This window comes from Odontesthes bonariensis, chromosome 13 (genome assembly GCF_027942865.1).
Source record: "Odontesthes bonariensis isolate fOdoBon6 chromosome 13, fOdoBon6.hap1, whole genome shotgun sequence".
Taxonomy (NCBI): domain Eukaryota; kingdom Metazoa; phylum Chordata; class Actinopteri; order Atheriniformes; family Atherinopsidae; genus Odontesthes; species Odontesthes bonariensis.
Genome location: NC_134518.1, coordinates 27,095,155 through 27,113,774, shown reverse-complemented (window position 1 = coordinate 27,113,774; position 18,620 = coordinate 27,095,155). Strand labels below are relative to the sequence as shown.

The following is an 18,620-nucleotide window of genomic DNA, read 5'->3' as shown; positions in this document are numbered from 1 at the left end:
AGTTTGTAATGCCTCTAGAACCTCCTGCCTGACAATTGGACCATTTAGCCCCTGTTTTTGTTCCTCTGTTAATTTAGGTAAAGTAAGCTTCGACATAAATCCATCAATCAACTCCTGAGTCTCTGGGGGCTCTTCACTGCTATATAACTGACTATAAAATTCCTTAAATACGCTACAAATATTACCTGTGTCGGACATACCAAGTCCATTTTTATCTTTAATTGATGAAATTGTCTGGGAGTCAGTCCTCCTGTTCACTAGTCTTGCCAGATACTTACTTGGTTTATTACCATACTAATATAATCGTTGTTTAGCAAATCGAATACTCGGTTCAGCTCTATGAGTGAGAAGGGAATTTAGAGATGCTCTTGTGGCCAACATTGAGGGGTGTTGAGTATATGTCTTCTCCAAGTCGATGAGTGTTCCTTCTAATTTCCGTTGGGTTTCCAAAGATTTACACTGTTTACTCCTAACATAGGAGATTATGCCTCTAGAAAAAAAACCTTACAGGTCTCCCATTATACCGATGGAATTATGTCTGGAGTTTTATTTATTTTATAGAATATGTTAAATTCTGATTTAAAGTAAGAAATGAAATTGGGATCACTAAGTAAATACGGATTGAACCTCCAGGAGTTATAACAGCATTGGGCCTCATGCAAGAACATTTTCGTATTTTTATTCGAAATTTCTCTCACTTTTTTCATACGAAGGACTCGTACGAACACGCCACGTCAGATTCAACAAACGCTCTTAACTTCGGAAAAAGTGTGTAAACGACCTGCGTAAATGATGAATCACACCTGTGCGTATTTAAGGGGCACGTGCACGAGGATAGTAAATTTGCATACTCCACGCCCAAAATTATACCATATAAGGATGTGCTTCCTCGCTCCTGTGCCAGGAAAAGTTGAGTGTTGAGTCATGAAAATGGCATCAAGGCGCATAAAGAACAACTTTAGGGGCTCTGAGATTGAAGTTCTGCTTTCAGAGACCCAAAAAGGAAAATCTGTCATTTTTAGCATGTCAGCAGTGGAATTACGGGACCTGCTAAAGCGAATAAATGGGAAGCAATTAGGAGTGCTGTTTATTCAATGTCACCTGTAGTTCGTAATGTCACCGAAATAAAAAAAAAAAAAAAAAACGTCTCGCCATGGGCAGGAACTCGATGACTGCAACTAAAGCCGTGCAATCAGTTGTTGCCTCATCATGATGGCACTTTGATGGGGCGGTCAATGAGGGGGTCTTCTGGCACCACACCTTCTGGTCTGCCTGGGCTGGTTCAGGTTGTAGGAGACCCTCGTTCATGGCAATATTGTGCAAATCTGGCATGCCTTCTCTGGGCTATAGAGCAGTTTGCCCCCCGCTGTATGGAGACACACCCACCTGGCCTTCAGCTCAGTGCGCTCCACGCTGCGCTGCGCTCTTACCCCCTGCTGCGTCCTGTGAGCAGAGTTCCGGCCTCGTTTTGGCGTTGATGAAAGTAGTCCGGCTAGTTGGTTGGGGCCACAAAAATAAAGCGTTTTGCTTCTCAAAACAATATGCGTTCAAAAGAGTAATACATTTGCATCACAAAATCGTTCTCCAGGAAAAAGTCAGACCTCACAATCGCTTGGTGCTATTTTCTCTCCCTTCGTATCACTTCGTGCTGCCGCCTGCCGACAGCAAACCTGTTACGGTGTTTGCTGCTCGGAAGCAGGGGACTGCTCGGTCTGCACTTCGGTCTGCACAGCACGCAGTGATACGAAGGGAGAGAAAATAGGGCCAAGCGATTGTGAGGTGTGACTTTTTCCTGGAGAACGATCTTGTGATACAAATGTATTACTCTTTTGAATGCATATTGTTTTGAGAAGCAAAACGCTTTATTTTTTAAACCCCAGCCAACTAGCCGGACTACCTTCGTCAACACCAAACTGTGAACTCGGCTCACAGGACGCAACAGGGTGTAAGAAAATGTTCATAAATGACATTGCTAATATGGGATGTCATACAGCTTCATGTCAAAAGAGGCGAACTATCCCTTTAAAGGTGGATTATGACCCTCACTAGAATTGTGTTGTTTTGTTTTTTTGTTTGTTTTTGTTTCAAATGGGATCCTGTAATACTTTATACCCCAGCAACATATATAAATGATGTATGTGGTGGCAAGTATGAGTGTATGAGTGCAGATGTGCGTGTATACAGATATACTGTATGCACATAGTAGTTGATATTATTACATACCCACCTTCTTTTGTATTTGCTGCCTATTTCTCCTTTTTTGTGTGTGTGTGGTTATGAGAGAAAAATATGTTGAGTATGTCACCAGAGTTTATTGTTAATTATACACTACATTTGTTCCTTGATGGAGAAACACTAAATTTGCCATGTACCAAGCCTTTGAAAAGTTCAATAAAAACTTGAATTTCAAAAAAGTATTTGGCCAATCTTATTGTTGTAATTTTCAGACAGGACCTTGTTTAACATGACCTACATGCGTAACAAGCAGTGACATGGGGCTTTTCTGCATTTTCATGAATCAAATAAAGGTTTCACAAATCACAAAGTGTGTTTTATAGAATCTATATCTTTTATAAAGCAAATCAGTCCGGATTTGACACGTTTTAACACTGTGGCTTTCATACAGGACCGAGTGTAGGATGAGCTATATGCCAAAGGGGCAGGGAACTGGTCCTTTATGCAAATTCCTTTAATTCACGAATCAGAATGTGAACCAGAAGCAAACATCAGCTGCAACATGTGCCCTCTGTGTCTCATGAACTGAACCAGGAAATACCTTTTCAAGATTATTCTCGAATGGGTTTAATTCTTTTTTTTTTTTTGTCCGTTAGGGATGTAAATGGGCTATACAGGAATTATAACATGATAATGTCTCATTTAGGTATCTATATGCACATTAAACGTGTGATTGATCGTGTTCCACTTTTACATCCTGATCAGTAAAGGTTATAGATTACTAACCTTCATTTAAACTGTTTAACATCCAAGAAATACACACACACACACATACACGTACACACTATACATAGAGCCAAAGATCAGTGGCAGGAAATGCCCCGAGATAACCAATCAGATGAATCTGATGCTCTGGATAACCACACCTCCCTTTGTCACTTAAGAAGCTGTTCTTCCAATGAAGACAGTGTCAAGATGATTCTGGTATGGGTTACACTGCTTCTTCTTCTGCATCGAGGATGTAAGTGCTATATACAGGAACAGAAATGTGCTATCCTCTTATTGAAGTATCAGCATGACTTGTGATCGTTCATTCTCCCTTTTTTGTGTGTTTTTAATTTAAAATGTGAGTTAGTCTCTATAGTTTTACGTATATACTGGAACAGAAATGTGATATTCTCTTTATTATTTTGAATTTGAGTAATCCTTTTATAGTTTCACTTATACCTTCTTTCTCTTTCATGCAGATTCACTGGTTCCAGTGGTCACAGTTCAACTTGGGGAACCTGCGACTTTGACATGTGCTTTGCATGGTGAAAGGTGGAGTACTGAAAAACTTCACTGGTACAAGCAGAGTGCAGGAGATACTCTGAAATCAACTGTGATACTGCAGAAAATATATAAACCAAAATATGGACCAGGGTATTCTGCCTCAAAGCTGAAGACAACATACAATGAGAAGAATAGCACTCTGACAATTTTGAGGACAAGTAAAGAAGATGAAGGAATGTATCACTGTGCAGTCTTTGGATATACTGCTGTTACTTGGAGTGGGACTTATTTGTCATTAAAAGGTAATTATGTTACCTACGTAACTTTTTAAACCATTATCTATGCAACTATTTCCGTTTTTTTTTTTAATTACTTAAAAAATAAACGTTTGCAACTATACAATATTATTTAATTTGTTATATAAGATTATACAAGTATTTATATATTTAGATGTAAGTTTTATAGGGTACATACAGTCAGTGAAACACCTTTTGTCAGTGGAAGAATACGTCAGATGCAAACTGTGACGTCCTGCAAATTTTACATGTTAAAACAAACTGGAAACAACCAGAAGTTATTATAAGTGTCTTTACATATAACAGCAACTAAAATGTTCTAATGTGTTCTGTATCATACAGGAAACTCTGAGAGAACATCAAACTACACTGTTATCCAGTAGCCGGCAGTATCAGATCCAGCTGGTCCAGGAGACTCAGTGAGTCTGCAGTGTTCAGTCCTCTCTGACTCTGAGAACAAGACGTGTTCAGGAGATCTCAGCGTGTTCTGGTTCAGAGCTGCATCAAATAAATCTCATCCACACATCATCTACTCTGATGGAAACGGACGTAATGAATGTGACAAGAGAGCTGAGACTCAGAGGAGATGTGTGTATCACTTCTCTAAGAGCATCAGCTCCTCTGATGCTGGGACTTACTACTGTGCTGTGGCCACATGTGGAGAGATCCTTTTTGGAAATGGGGCTGAACTGGAAACCGGTATGATTTTTTTCCTGCATAATACTGGAGGTAATTTTAAGAAACTTCCAATGAAATAAACAATTACGTTTTTTTTGGCAATGATATGTACTCTGTTTTTCTTTTTCCAGAGCAAAAAAGTTCTGAATTCAACATGCTGGTGATCATAACAATCTGCTTCGGCATTTCTGTGATTGTAAATGTTTTTTTCATCTGTTATAAAACAACAAGAGCAGCAAATGGAAACTATAAAGGTAAGTGTTGTTCACTGAACTTAAAATTTTAAATCTCTAATCAAAGTAGTCTTAGTATATAAAGTAGAACAAAGCATTATTTATGTCATGGAATAAAATCGCAGATATGAGTAGATGTATGACATATTGTCACTAAAATAATTAACACTGTTTCAGTCTCCATGTTTGTGACATTCCTATTTTATTATTTATCAGGGAGAGAAAGCAACTCTTCACAAGCAAGACATGATAACTCAATCCAACCAGAAGATGATTTAGTAAGTAATGATACCAAATCACCTAATTTCCTGTTGCATTGAAATATTTACTTACAGCTGGATGTAACAATATGAAGATAAATGAAATTTAAACTGCTGCACAGACTGAAGGTGGACGTGATCTGAACTACGCTGCGTTGCATTTCTCTGGAGGGAAAGCTACAAGAGGAAAGAAGAAGAAAGAGTTGACGACAGAAGAAAGTGTATATTCACATGTTATATATCAGGGTATGTCTCTGTAAATGGATATATGCTGAAATAGACTGATATACACTCACAATATGAGTAAATAATAAATGTTGCAGGTTCAATCTTAACTTTGAGAGAGAGTTGTGAAAAACAAAATCACATAATCTGCTCTTTTAAAGGGAATTAAAAATAAATAGAATGAGTCTTCTTAAAGGAGAAGTTCACTATTTAAGACCTTGAGTCCCAGTTCCAGCTTGTTTATCAAGAATAAGAGTTGACCTTTTCTTTAAAATTAACATTAGTATTGTTTTATGGACATTGAACAGAGTGCCCAATGGAACCCTGTCTGTAGCAGCAGGATGGACCAGCGAAAACAGCCAAAATGGATAGAAATGAGCTATTGTTGTGAAAATGGTCTCCTCATTTCTTATTCTTGATAAACAAGCTGGAACTGGGACTCAAGGTCGGCCCCGACAGTGTCCTGTGAGCCGAGTTCTTGTCCAGTGTTGGTCAAGGCGAAAGTAGTCCGGCTTGTTTGCTGGGGTCAAGAAATTAGCGCGTTTTTCTTCCCAAAACAGTACGTGTGCTAAAGAGTGATTTATTTCATCACAAAAACCGAAGCCGGCAAAAGTCACTCCTCGTTATCACATGGGCCCTATACTGTCTCTCATTGTGTATCAGTGCGCACGTCATTCTGACCGCGAGCTGTGCGCACGAGTCGATTCACTTTGTTTACTGCTCGGGAAGATGTCTGACTACGAGAGCGACGAGGAACATATTGACTTCCGTTCAGAGCCAAGGGGGTATCTTTATGAACCCGTTTATACTGAGGAGGAAGTTCGCCAAATGGACTTAGATCGGGCAGAAAGAGAGAGGGTGGACAGAGAAGTGATGGAAACAGAAGCTGGAGCCACTGCTGGAGCTGCGATACCCAGGGTGGCCGACAAATCCTGGTGCACTTGTTTGAAGTGCGAAGTAATGCAGACAGAGGTGGAATGTTACTGCTGCCACGAGTGGGATTTAGTTATGCCCCAGATACAAAACCTTTCCATAGATGAGGATGTCGGCGGCCGTGGGACAGCTGCTGCCTGCATCACAAATAACGGTGACTTCCCTGCACTCCTGAATGCAGGCGTCTGAGAACTTTTTTCCATGTTCCCAAGATCAACTGGAAGAGTCCCAGACCAGCTGGACCCGATGGCCAGTTGTCTGCAGAGTAAGACAGTGTTGAGCACTGCCAAAGAACAGAAAGACTTGTGCGCACAGCTCGCGGTCAGAATGACGTGCGCACTGATACACAATGAGAGACAGTATAGGGCCCATGTGATAACGAGGAGTGACTTTTGCCGGCTTCGGTTTTTGTGATGAAATAAATCACTCTTTAGCACACGTACTGTTTTGGGAAGAAAAACGCGCTAATTTCTTGACCCCAGCAAACAAGCCGGACTACTTTCGCCTTGACCAACACTGGACAAGAACTCGGCTCACAGGACACTGTCGGGGGTAAGTCAGTTTGAATGCACGACACTGGTTATGGCGATGCCATACAGATTAATGTCAAATATCCCGAACTATCCCTTTAAGTTTGCATGTTCTCCCCGTGTATGCGTGGCTTCTCTCCGGGTACTCCGGCTTCCTCCCATTGTCCAAAAGCATGCATGATAGGTTAATTGGTGTCTCTAAAATTGTCCGTGAAAAACAAAATCAAATAATCTGCTTGTTTTATTAAAAAAAAAAGAGTCTTCTGTGTCTTCTTATTCTAATGTCTCAGGAAATGATCCCACTCTCATTTGCACTGTACTACATTTATGGTTGTTCTCAAGCTTAAAGCCTTAAAGTGATACTCCGGAGTAGATTCAACCTGGGGTCATTTGAACCGTGATATCCAGCCAAGTAGCCCACCCGCAGTTTTTTCGATATTGGCTGAACATCAGCTGAGTTACTGAGTTATCCCGAATAGCTTCGTACAAGGGTTAATGGATCCTGGTCCGTATCTCCAAAATTACCACACTAAAATCACATGCCATGACACCAAACTTCTACAGTAGTACAAATATGGTCTGTACTCACCAAACGATGCATTTGGAAGTTTGAAAATAGTCCAGGAGTTTATTATTATCAACACAAGCCTGATAGCTTCTCTGCAGCTAAAGCTGCGTCGACGTCACTTCAGGGAGCTGGGAGCTTCAAAGTAAGATGAGGGTTGATCTACTACTGTAGACAACAAAGTATATGCTATATTCTACATGTTTTTTTATGAATTTTTATGTTGTAGAGTTGTGAAATTATTTTATCAATGGAGAAATTGAGCAGCCTTGCTTTGTTGTCTACAGTAGTAGATCAACCCTCATCTTACTTTGAAGCTCCCAGCTCCCTGAAGTGACGTCGACGCAGCTTTAAGCTATCAGGCTTGTGTTGATAATAATAAACTCCTGGACTATTTTCAAACTTCCAAATGCATCGTTTGGTGAGTACAGACCATATTTGTACTACTGTAGAAGTTTGGTGTCATGGCATGTGATTTTAGTGTGGTAATTTTGGAGATACGGACCAGGATCCATTAACCCTTGTACGAAGCTATTCGGGATAACTCAGTAACTCAGCTGATGTTCAGCCAATATCGAAAAAACTGCGGGTGGGCTACTTGGCTGGATATCGCGGTTCAAATGACCCCAGGTTGAATCTACTCCGAAGTATTACTTTAAAGCCTGTCATTTATTTTGTTAAACATCTTTAAACTAATTATATCAATAATATAATATCAGTTTAAAGTGAACATATTTTCAAATCAAATCAAATCAAATTTATTTGTATAGCACATTTCATGTACAAAACAATTCAAAGTGCTTTACATAAAATAAAAGCATTGCAGCAGGGAGTGGAAGAAGCATTAAAAATACATAAAAGAATATAAAGAGAAACAAATAAAATAATTTCAATGAATTTAAAAACAAGCAACAGTCTAAATAAATTAAAAGATATTTCATGCATAGACACATGAGAAAAGAAATGTTTTTAACCTGGATTTAAAAATGTCTACATTTGGTGAAAGTTTAATCTCCACTGGCAGTTTGTTCCACTTGTTTGCAGCATAACAGCTAAATGCTGCTTCTCCATGTTTAGTCTGGACTCTGGACTGGACCAACTGACCTGAGTCCTTGGATCTAAGAGCTCTGCTGGGTTTATATTCTCTGAACATATCACAGATGTATTTTGGGCCTAAACCGTTTTGGGATTTGTAAACCATCAGCAGGCTTTTAAAATCTATTCTGTGACTGACTGGAAGCCAGAGTAAAGATTTTAAAACTGGTGTGATGTGTTCAGTTCTCTTAGTCCGAGTTAAAACTCTAGCAGCAGCATTTTCTTAAAGTCTGACTCATAGATCATGAAAATATGACTGAAATGATTTGTGAATGTTTCCATGTTATTGGCCTGGATATGTGAGGTTACATGATGGAGCTTCCTGTTTTGTTACATGAATGAGCTCAGTCAATGAAAAAGCAACTGTGCAAACAAACAGATTCTCAGTTGAGCAACAGATTGACATCCTACCCACCATCCCCCAACCCCTTCATATCTAACTCACGGTGTGTACTTTTCACCCTAACAGTCGTAGAAGAATATCACGTCATAACCCACTGATTCTTTCAGCGTCATGTGTGTGCATTTGAAACTGTGTATCATAAGTAGGGCTAGGCAACGATTAAAATTTTTAATCTAATTAATCACAGGATTTCCCTGATTAATTCAATTCAAATTCAAATTCAATTCAAAAATACTTTATTTATCCCGGAGGGAAATTAAATGTTGATGTAACTCAATTAAATCAAGTAGTTATTATAGATGCTGATGGCTGTGGGCAGGAAAGATTTCCTGTAGCGGTCCGTTTTGCATCCAAACTGAAGAAGCCTTTGACTGAAGAGACTCTGTTTTCCGATAACAGTCTCATGGAGAGGATGTTCAGGGTTGTCCATAATTCTCTTGATTTTATGCAAAATCCTTCTTTGCATTATTGTCCCCAGAGGTTCCACAGTTGTCCCCAGAACAGAACCAGCCTTCCTTATCAGGTTGTTGAGTCTTTTTAGGTCCCTGGTTCTGATGCTGCTGCCCCAACAGATGACGCAAGAGGAAATGACGCTCTCAACAACAGACTTGTAGAAGATCTGCAACATCTTGCTGCAAACTTTGAAGGACCTTAGCTTCCTCAAGAAGTACAGTCTGCTCTGTCCTTTCTTGTAGATTGCTTCACTGTTGTGTCTCCAGTCCAGTCTGTTGTCCACATGAACACCAAGGTATTTATATTCCTCAACCACCTCCACTTCTTCTCCCATGATGGAAACAGGGTTTGATCTGACCCTGTTTCTCCTGAAATCTACAATCATCTCCTTTGTTTTGTTAACATTCAAGATGAGATGATTGTTCCCACACCATGCCACAAAGCGGTCCACCAGCTCTCTGTACTCAGCTTCTTGTCCATCTCTGATACACCCGACAACTGCAGAGTCATCTGAATATTTCTGTAGATGACAGGAGTCTGACTTGTACTGGAAGTCTGAAGTGTACAGAGTGAAAAGGAATGGTGAGAGTACAGTCCCCTGTGGTGCTCCTGTGCTGCTGATCACCTGGTTAGACACACAATTCTTCAGTCTGACAAACTGTGGTCTGTTTGTCAGGTAGTCATTAATCCAGGTGATTGTTGAGGCCTCCACCTGAGTCTTCTGGAGTTTCAGACGAAGCAGATCAGGCTGAATTGTGTTAAATGCACTGGAGAAATCAAAGAACATGATCCTCACAGTGCTGCCTGCTTTGTCCAGATGACAGTGGGTTTGTTGAAGCAGGTGTATGATAGCATCTTCAACTCCAACTCCATGGCGATAAGCAAACTGCAGGGGGTCCTGATATGTGCTGGTTTGCTTACACAGGTGGGTCAACAGTAGTCTCTCCAGGACCTTCATGATGTGGGATGTCAGGGCAACAGGTCTGTAGTCATTGATGACTGAAGGGTGAGTTTTCTTTGGTACTGGAACCAGACAGGATGTCTTCCACAACAGTGGTACCTTCTCTTGGGTCAAGCTAAGGTTGAAAAGGTGTTGCAGAATCCCACAGAGCTGCTCTGCACAGGCCTTCAGGACTCGGTGGCTGACACCATCATTAATCACGATTAATCGCATTTGTACGCAAAATCCAAATATTAATTCAAAAGTAGTGTATAGCTTTTAGCATTTAGTTTTATTTTAAATGTACTGCCATATGAATGAAAGTGCCATAACATTTGTTGTGCAAACACACTTTTAACATCAGCATCTTTCTGTAGTTTTTATGTAGAAGCCTCGCTCCACTGTCTGTTTCCTTGAATGACTTGCTGGTATCAGTTGTGTGTTTTGCCTTTAAGTGATATTTTAGACTGGAACTACTACGGTGATAAGATAATTCAACTTGGCTGTAAATGCAGGAGGTTTTTTTTACATTTATTTTGAAATACGTGCTTTTATGTTGAAACAAGTTAAACAGGAAGTAGCGCCGGTTAGCTCCGTGAGCTTCACACAGAGACCGAGGAGCACCTAACGTGATGTTACCTGCTAGTTTATTTTTATTTTATCACTCCATGCTTCGTGGTGTTTGCTGTAACTGTGTAAATGTGATTCATAGGAGAAGTGGAAGTTAAAGAATCCTAGTTTTGACCTTGAAGATTGCCTCTGGGGAATGACTCTGCCGCTGGTTGAGAAGCAGGCTAAAGTGGCCAGTATTACTTTGATTATTTATTGGTACCAGCGACAATGCTAAGAATGCTATTTCTTTAATGATTACAACAACTAATGTTGTCTTTTACTTTGTTTACATGAACATTTAGTTCCACGGTGTTGATGTGGCGTTAATAAACATCCGTGAAAAAGACCGGAGTCTCGCATCCAATCAATGGCCGGCATATTGGCAGTGTTTACAGATGACTTTAGCCGCTTTTCAGACTGTAGGAACCTTCAGTTCTAATAACCTTTTAATCCGTGGGGCCGTTTTCTCCCGCACTCGGAGATACTGGAACTCGGGGCCATCGCCCTCAGTTCCTATAACCCTTTCAGCTCCGAGGCTGGGTCTGTTCTGGGTTCTATAACACATCTGACGAAGGTGTTTGGTGGTCGGTAGCCACGCCCCATGACATGCTGAAATGTTTACTCATATGACACAACCGGCGGGTGTTTAATAAGTTAAACTTACACGTTGTCTCCTTTGTCTGCAGCGCTCTGCTCTCCTTTCTTACTTCATGAAATGAAAAAGTATTGCCTGCGCTCCATCCTTCGACTCCTGACTCTCTCTGTGAGCTCTTCCAGCCTCGATATTAGACGCCTGATGTGATCGTCCATGATTAATATCACCATCATGCAGACCATAAACACGGTGGCCTCCCCGCTCTCCATATTAGCTTCTTTGTGGTGTTTTTTCTTCTCTCCTTACTTTTACCGGGTTTTGTTTTGTTTTGTTGTTGAATGTGGCGCTTAACGGCTAACGTAACACGTCACTGATGCAGACGGCTGCGCGCGGCGCATCAGTCCCGACCTGGTCCTGACTCATGTGCGAATGCAGACTGAAACAGTTCCGCTGGGGAAGGACAGTTATCAGAACGAAATTCAAGTAGGACAGTTCTGATAACTGCGTTCTTAGAACGGCTCTGTCCGAAAGCGGCTTTTGGTTCTGTGGACTTCGCCGTCTGGAAGAACTTTAAAATGAAAATGGCCGAGTAAAAGTTCCGTACCCTTCTCCATGTTTGGTGGATCCGCCAATTACTTTCTTTTCCGGTTTCCGCAGCAGACAGCAACAGACTTTTACAATAATAAAATGAATAATAAAACCTGCGTTAATGCGAGATAAAATATTTATTGGCGTTAAATAATTAACAAGTTAACACGATAATAACGAGGTTTGCTTTCAGAAAAAATCTCAGACTTTAGGACACCATTAGCTGAGGTAAGCGTGAAACCATCCTTCTCCCCTGTTCCTGGTAAGATTACAAACAGTTGCCTTTGCTGAGCTCTAGAGATAGAATCAAACTCGAAGTTAAAGCCCATTGGAATATAAAAGGCAAAGACCTACATCTTTGTAATAAATGTAATGCATCATTTTTGTACTTATGCAACAGAAACAGGCTAACCAGTCTTTCCAAAATGTATATATATTGGCCTTTTATATTGTCAATGGCCTTTGACTTTGAGTATTATTACGGTGTCTATTTTAATCAAAGTTATGATGTTTTCTTCACCTCATCCACCCAGTTTTAAATAAACACCAAACTGTGACTTAAAGTATAAGGAAACAAAGAATGTAACCAAAAACGATGTTCAAAGTAAGGTATATCATACCATTAGTAGTTGGGACAGAAAATTAACTCAGACTGACTGATGGTATGTAGCTGCACCACCAAACTCCTCTGACCTCCAATCTCAGACTTTGTCTGTTGAAATTATAAACATGCTCTAAAATGCTTTCATTCTTGTAGTCTGATATTTTCATATGTGAAAAAAAAAGAGAAAATCATGTCATCCTGAAAAAGCTTAGATTAAGTTTTCATGGAGGTTCGTCATTTTGCCACTAGACGATGTTGCACATTGATTTTAAACTGTATTTCCTTGAGACTAGAACAGGGGTGGCCAACCTCTTTGTCTGGTTTCATGCGGCTCTTACGTTCATATCAAAATTTGTGTTTGTGTTTTGTTTTGTTTTGTTTTATGTGCGTGTTCGCTTCATTTGAGTTCAATACGGCAGCGGTCTCCAACCTTTTTTGCTCCATGGACCGGTTTAATGTCAGACAATATTTTCACAGACCGGCCTTTCAGGTGTGGCGGATAAATACTACAAAATAAAATGATACGACCAACACAGACTCTGTGGTATTTAGTAAATATAATAATAAACTTGAATCCACTATGTACTTGTATGTAACTTTATTAGCAGCGTCCTCCTGACATAACATCCTCTCTGGTCGTTATGGTAATGCTTAAACATGTCTTCAAAATGCAGCTTTCTTTTTCTTAGTGGTCACAGCCTCTTCTTCTGTCTCCTCATGGGAAGAAGCTTTCCAAATACGTCTGTTTTTGCGTTGATGCGTCACGTGACCGAGACGAGAGCGAGTCAAAAACAGACGGATGTAACGGAGAGAATTCTGTCATTTTTGTAAATAATGTGGCTCTTTGTGGTAACACAGTAAAAAATGCGGCTCTTAGTCTCTGACTGGTTGGCCACCCCTGGACTAGAACTTCGGAAACTACTCTACAGTTTGAGAACTCAAAGCTCTGAACACTCATTTAGTTTTACTTGAACATCAGTTCAGTTAATGCATGGAAGGTAACTTACAGGAATATCAGAAGCAGGTTTTATACATAAAGGTATGTTACACTACTGAGAATCTGTTTGTTTGTGCAGTTGCTTTTTCATTGACTGAGCCCATATCCAGGCCAGTAACATGGAAACATTCACAAATAATTTCAGTCATATTTTCATGATCTACGTTTCAGCACACTTTTTGACCAACAGACCCCAGTTTGTTAGGTCAGGACACACCTGCTCCACCACCACCACACTCAACACAGGCGTACCACAGGGCTGTGTTCTGAGCCCATTCCTCTACTCCCTGTTCACCTATGACTGCAGACCTGTACATGGGTCTAACGCCATCATCAAGTTTGCAGATGATACAACGGTGATCGGCCTCATCAGTAACAACGATGAGACAGCCTACAGGGAGGAGGAACAGCATCTGGCCTGGTGTTCAAACAACAACCTGCACCTCAACACCAGCAAAACAAAAGAACTCATTGTGGACTTCAGGACAAAAAGAGGGAGCACACACGACCCCATTCACATAAATGGGATGGCTGTTGAACGTGTCTCCAGCTTTAAGTTCCTGGGGACCCACATCTCAGAGGACCTCTCCTGGACCACTAACACCTCCAGTCTTATAAAAAAGGCTCACCAGCGCCTCTTTTTCCTGAGGCGACACCACCTGTCTTCAGATGTCCTCAGAAACTTTTACAGCTGTGTGATAGAGAGCATCCTGACCAACTGTGTTACTGTGTGGTATGGTAACTGCTCCGTCACAGACAGGAAATCACTACAACGGGTGGTGAAAACCGCCCAGCGCATCACCAGGTTTCCACTCCCTGCTATTGAGGTCATCCAGAGGAAACGCTGCGTGCGTCGTGCTCGCAGCATCCTCAAGGACTCCTCCCACCCTGCGCACAGACTGTTTGTCCCCCTGCCCTCCGGTAGGCGCCTTCGAAGCCTCCGGAGCAGAACCAGCAGAATGAAGAACAGCTTCTTCCCCAGAGCTGTCTGCCTTTTGAACTCTGCTCCCCAATCTCTCCTCCCAAATCTGTCAATATAGATGTATATAGATGTATATATTACCACTGCACTTTAATCCGTATATTTATTTGTATTTCATTGCACTGTATTTAATTTCATTTCATTCATCTGTAATTATTCATCCGTAAAAATGCACTATTTATTTATTGCTGCTATTTGCACTTCTGGTGAGATGCCAAAACCTACTTTTCGTTATGCTACATGTGTAATGACAATAAAGTTGAATCTCATCTCATCTCATCACATTAACAAAATATGTTTTCTTTAAACTGATATTATATTATTTTATGTTAGAGGTTTAACACAAAAAAATGACAGGCTTCAAGGTTTTAGGCTTGAGAAAAACTATAAATGTAGTACATTGCAAATTAGAGTCGGATGAATTAAATTGAATTAAATTCAACTCTTACTGCTCTGCATTTCTAATTTTTATTATTTCATGTTATTGTTGAGTGTTGTACTTTGTGAGTGAAGTTACCGGAGTCAAATTCCTTGTTTGTTTAGTCAAACCTGGCCAATAAAGCTGATTCTGATTCTGATCATTTCCTAAAAGACACAGAAGACTCTTTTTTTTTTTTAATAAAAACATCAGATTATACAAATTTGTTTTTCACAGCTCTCTCTCAAAGTTAAGATTGAACCTGCAACATTTATTATTTACTCATATTGTGAGTGTATATCAGAGTCTATTTCGGCATATATCCATTTACAGAGACATACGTTGATATTCAGGATCTAACATATGAATATACACTGTCTTCTGTCGTCAACTCTTTCTTCTTCTTTCCTCTTGTAGCTTTCCCTCCAGAGAAATGCAACGCAGCGTAGTTCAGATCACGTCCACCTTCAGTCTGAGCAGCAGATTAAATTTCATTTTAATTTCATATTGTTACATCAAGCTGTAAGTAAATATTTCAGTGCAACAGGAAATTAAGTGATTTCATATCATTACTTACTAAATCGTCTTCTGGTTGGATCGAGTTGTTATGTCTTCCTTGTGAAGAGCTGTTTTCTCTCCCTAATGAATAATAAAATGAGAGTGTCATGTATTCATTCTGACTTTTCAGAGATGATTCAAAGCTGACTCAAAGTATAATTTAAAGCAGTCCATGAAGGATTCAAATTTTATGAAAGAAACTTAAAATAAACATGAAAATGGGGATTCAAATTGAGTCGATAAATTTAGTGACAATATGTTATACATCTACTCATATCTGTAATTTTATTCATCCATCCATCCATCCATTTTCTATACACGCTGAATCCGTCGGTCGGGTCGCGGGGTAGCTGGAGCCTATCCCAACAGTTCAATTCAATTCAAGTTTATTTTCAATTCTGCATATGTACCGGACATACAAGGATTGAAATTACGTTACTCTCCTACCAAGGCTGCAGCTAAAAAGAGACATTTATACAAACACTAAGAACATCTAAGCTAAATAAATTAAATATCCAAAATAAGGCACTAAAATAAGAAAAGACATACATAAGACAATATGGACACCAAACACTTAAGACAATATGGACAGTGCGTTCCTCCCATGGAGGAATAAGGAGGTAGTATATGGAGGTTGTAACGGTTAGACAATATTGCAATAATACCAGTATAAAATTTTGTGGATTAAGGTGCAAGAAATTTGTAAAATAGCTTAAGGCTGGCTAAAGTGGTCAATGCATAACTATGCTAAAATTAAGTCTTGAAAGGATGGTGGGGTATTATAGTGCATGCCAGTTCTTAAAAGACCCAGTGTGGGAGGGGGGTTTGGGGTGATCAGGAAGACCGAGAAGGAAGAAGGCTGAGGCAGGGTACACCCTGGACAGGCTGCCAGTCCATCAAAGGGCCACACAGAGACAAACGAGACAAACAACCAGACATGCTCACACTCACTCCTAAGGACAGTTTTAGAGTCACCAATTAACCTAACATGCATGTTTTTGGACAGTGGGAGGAAGCCAGAGTACCCGGAGAGAACCCACGCATACACAGGGAGAACATGCAAACTCCACACAGGAAGGGCCCAGCCGGGAGTTGAACCAGGAACCTTCTTGCTGTGAGGTGACGATGCTAACCACCGTGCAGCCCTAATTTTATTCAATAACACTAAATTGTGGTTTGTTCTGTCTTGACTACTTTGAATAAAGTATTAAATTATTGATTTCAGTGAACAACACTTACCTTTATATTTTCCATTTGCTGCTCTTGGTGTTTTATAACAGATGAAAAAAACATTTACAATCACAGAAAAGCCGAAGCAGATTGTTATGATCACCAGCATGTTGAATTCAGAACTTGTTTGCTCTGGAAAACAAAGAAAAGTACATTTCATTTACTCTGAAAATGTTTTTTACAGACATTATATCATTGGAAGTTTTTTAAAAATACCTCCAGTATTATGCAGGAAAAAAATCATACCGGTTTCCAGTTTAGCCCCATTTCCAAAAAGTATCTCTCCACATGTGGCCACAGCACAGTAGTAAGTCCCAGGATCAGAGGAGCTGATGTTCTTAGAGAAGTGATACACACATCTCCTCTGAGTGGCAGCTCTCTTGTCACATTCATTACGTCTGTTTCCATCAGAGAAGATGATGTGTGGATGAGATTTATTTGATGCAGCTCTGAACCAGAACACGCTGAGATCTCCTGAACACGTCTTGTTCTCAGAGTCAGAGAGGACTGAACACTGCAGACTCACTGAGTCTCCTGGACCAGCTGGATCTGATACTGCCGGCTGCTGGATAACAGTGTAGTTTGATGTTCTCTCAGAGTTTCCTGTATGAACACATTAGAACATTTTAGTTGCTGTCATATATAAAGACACTTATAATAACTTCTGGTTGTTTCCAGTTTGTTTTAACAAAGTCGGGCATGTAAAATTTGCAGGACGTCACAGTTTGCATCTTACGTATTGTTCCACTGACAAAAGCTATGTACCCTATAAAACTTACATCTAAATATATAAATACTTGTATAATCTTATATAACAAAATTAAATAATATTGTATAGTTGCAAACATGTATATTGAAAGTAATTTAAAAAAAAAAACAGAAATAGTTGCATATATATTTTAAAAAGTTACATAGATAACATAATTACCTTTTAATGACAAATAAGTCCCACTCCAAGTAACAGCAGCAAATCCAAAGGCTGCACAGTGATACATTCCTTCATCTTCTTTACTTGTCCTCAAAATTGTCAGAGTGCTATTCTTCTCATTGCATGTTGCCTTCAGTTTTGAGGCAGAATACCCTGGCCCATATGTTGGGTTTATATTTTTCCACAGAAAAACAACAGATTTCAGAGTCTCCCCTGTACTCTGCTTGTACCAGTGAAGTTTATCAGTACTCCACCTTTCACCAGGGAAAACACATGTCAAAGTCACAGGTTCCCCGAGCTGAACTGTGACCACTGGAACCAGTGAATCTGCATGGAAGAGAAAGAAGGTATAAGTAAAACTATAAAAGAATAACTCAAATCTAAAACACATAAAAAAAAAGGGTGAATGAACCATCACAAGTCATGCTGATACTTCAATAAGAGAATATCACATTTCTGTTCCTGTATATAGCACTTACATCCTCGATGAAGAAGAAGCAGTGTAACCCATACCAGAATCATCTTGGCACTGTCTTCATTGGAAGAACAGCTTCTTAAGTGACAAAGGGAGGTGTGGTTATCCAGAGCATCAAATTCATCTGATTGGTTATCTCAGAATATACAATCAAAGTGCATTTCCTGCCACTGATCTTTGGGTCTACGTGTACATGTATATGTGTGTTTCTTGGATGTTAAATAGTTTTAATTAAGGTTTGTAGTCTATAACCTTTAATGATTAGGATGTAGGATCTTGCATCATTTTATTCAAGGCTGACAAAGTGAAATGCAGTTAGCTTCAAAAGGCTAAAAAGTTTCTCTGGAGGGGAAAGGCTGTCTGCAAATTCACCGGCTGTACTAACTACCTTCTTCTGACTGCAAAAGATCCTGATACAACGAAAGGTTGTATGGGAAAATGAGAAATGCTAAATTTGATAAAATTCTTAACTTAAACTTAAAGAAGATCAGTTTACTTTGTCAGGAAAGTATAAACCAGGAAATCAAAAGGTTTAACAGATAATGGATCAAGGCACCTGGAAACAAAGTTGGACA

General features: G+C 39.8%; 1 protein-coding gene and 1 pseudogene across 1 annotated transcript; one reads left to right on the top strand and one right to left on the bottom strand.

Moving 5' to 3' along the window:
• The first annotated feature begins 3,147 nt into the window (after nt 1-3,147).
• Nucleotides 3,148-14,494, top strand: LOC142397174 (uncharacterized; annotated as a pseudogene).
• A 628-nt stretch (nt 14,495-15,122) lies between these two features.
• On the bottom strand, nt 15,123-18,092 carry LOC142397370 (signal-regulatory protein beta-2-like). The gene is made up of 6 exons (XM_075480723.1): nt 18,050-18,092; nt 17,571-17,897; nt 16,889-17,245; nt 16,652-16,774; nt 15,432-15,493; nt 15,123-15,326 (listed from the first exon to the last, which is right to left on the bottom strand). Exons 1-6 carry the CDS (start codon nt 18,090-18,092, stop codon nt 15,204-15,206), a joined length of 1,035 nt encoding a protein of 344 aa, XP_075336838.1. The 3' UTR covers nt 15,123-15,203.
• Nucleotides 18,093-18,620: the final 528 nt, after the last annotated feature.

Bases quoted from the DNA above. Each gene is read 5' to 3' on its own strand.
- LOC142397370 (XM_075480723.1), bottom strand. From the start codon at position 18,092: ATGATTCTGGTATGGGTTACACTGCTTCTTCTTCATCGAGGAT. The intron at 16,775-16,888 runs GTATGATTTTTT...TTTGTTTTCCAG, and splicing joins TGGGGCTAAACTGGAAACCG to AGCAAACAAGTTCTGAATTC. The intron at 15,327-15,431 runs GTAAGTAATGAT...TCTGCTGCTCAG, and splicing joins TCCAACCAGAAGACGATTTA to ACTGAAGGTGGACGTGATCT.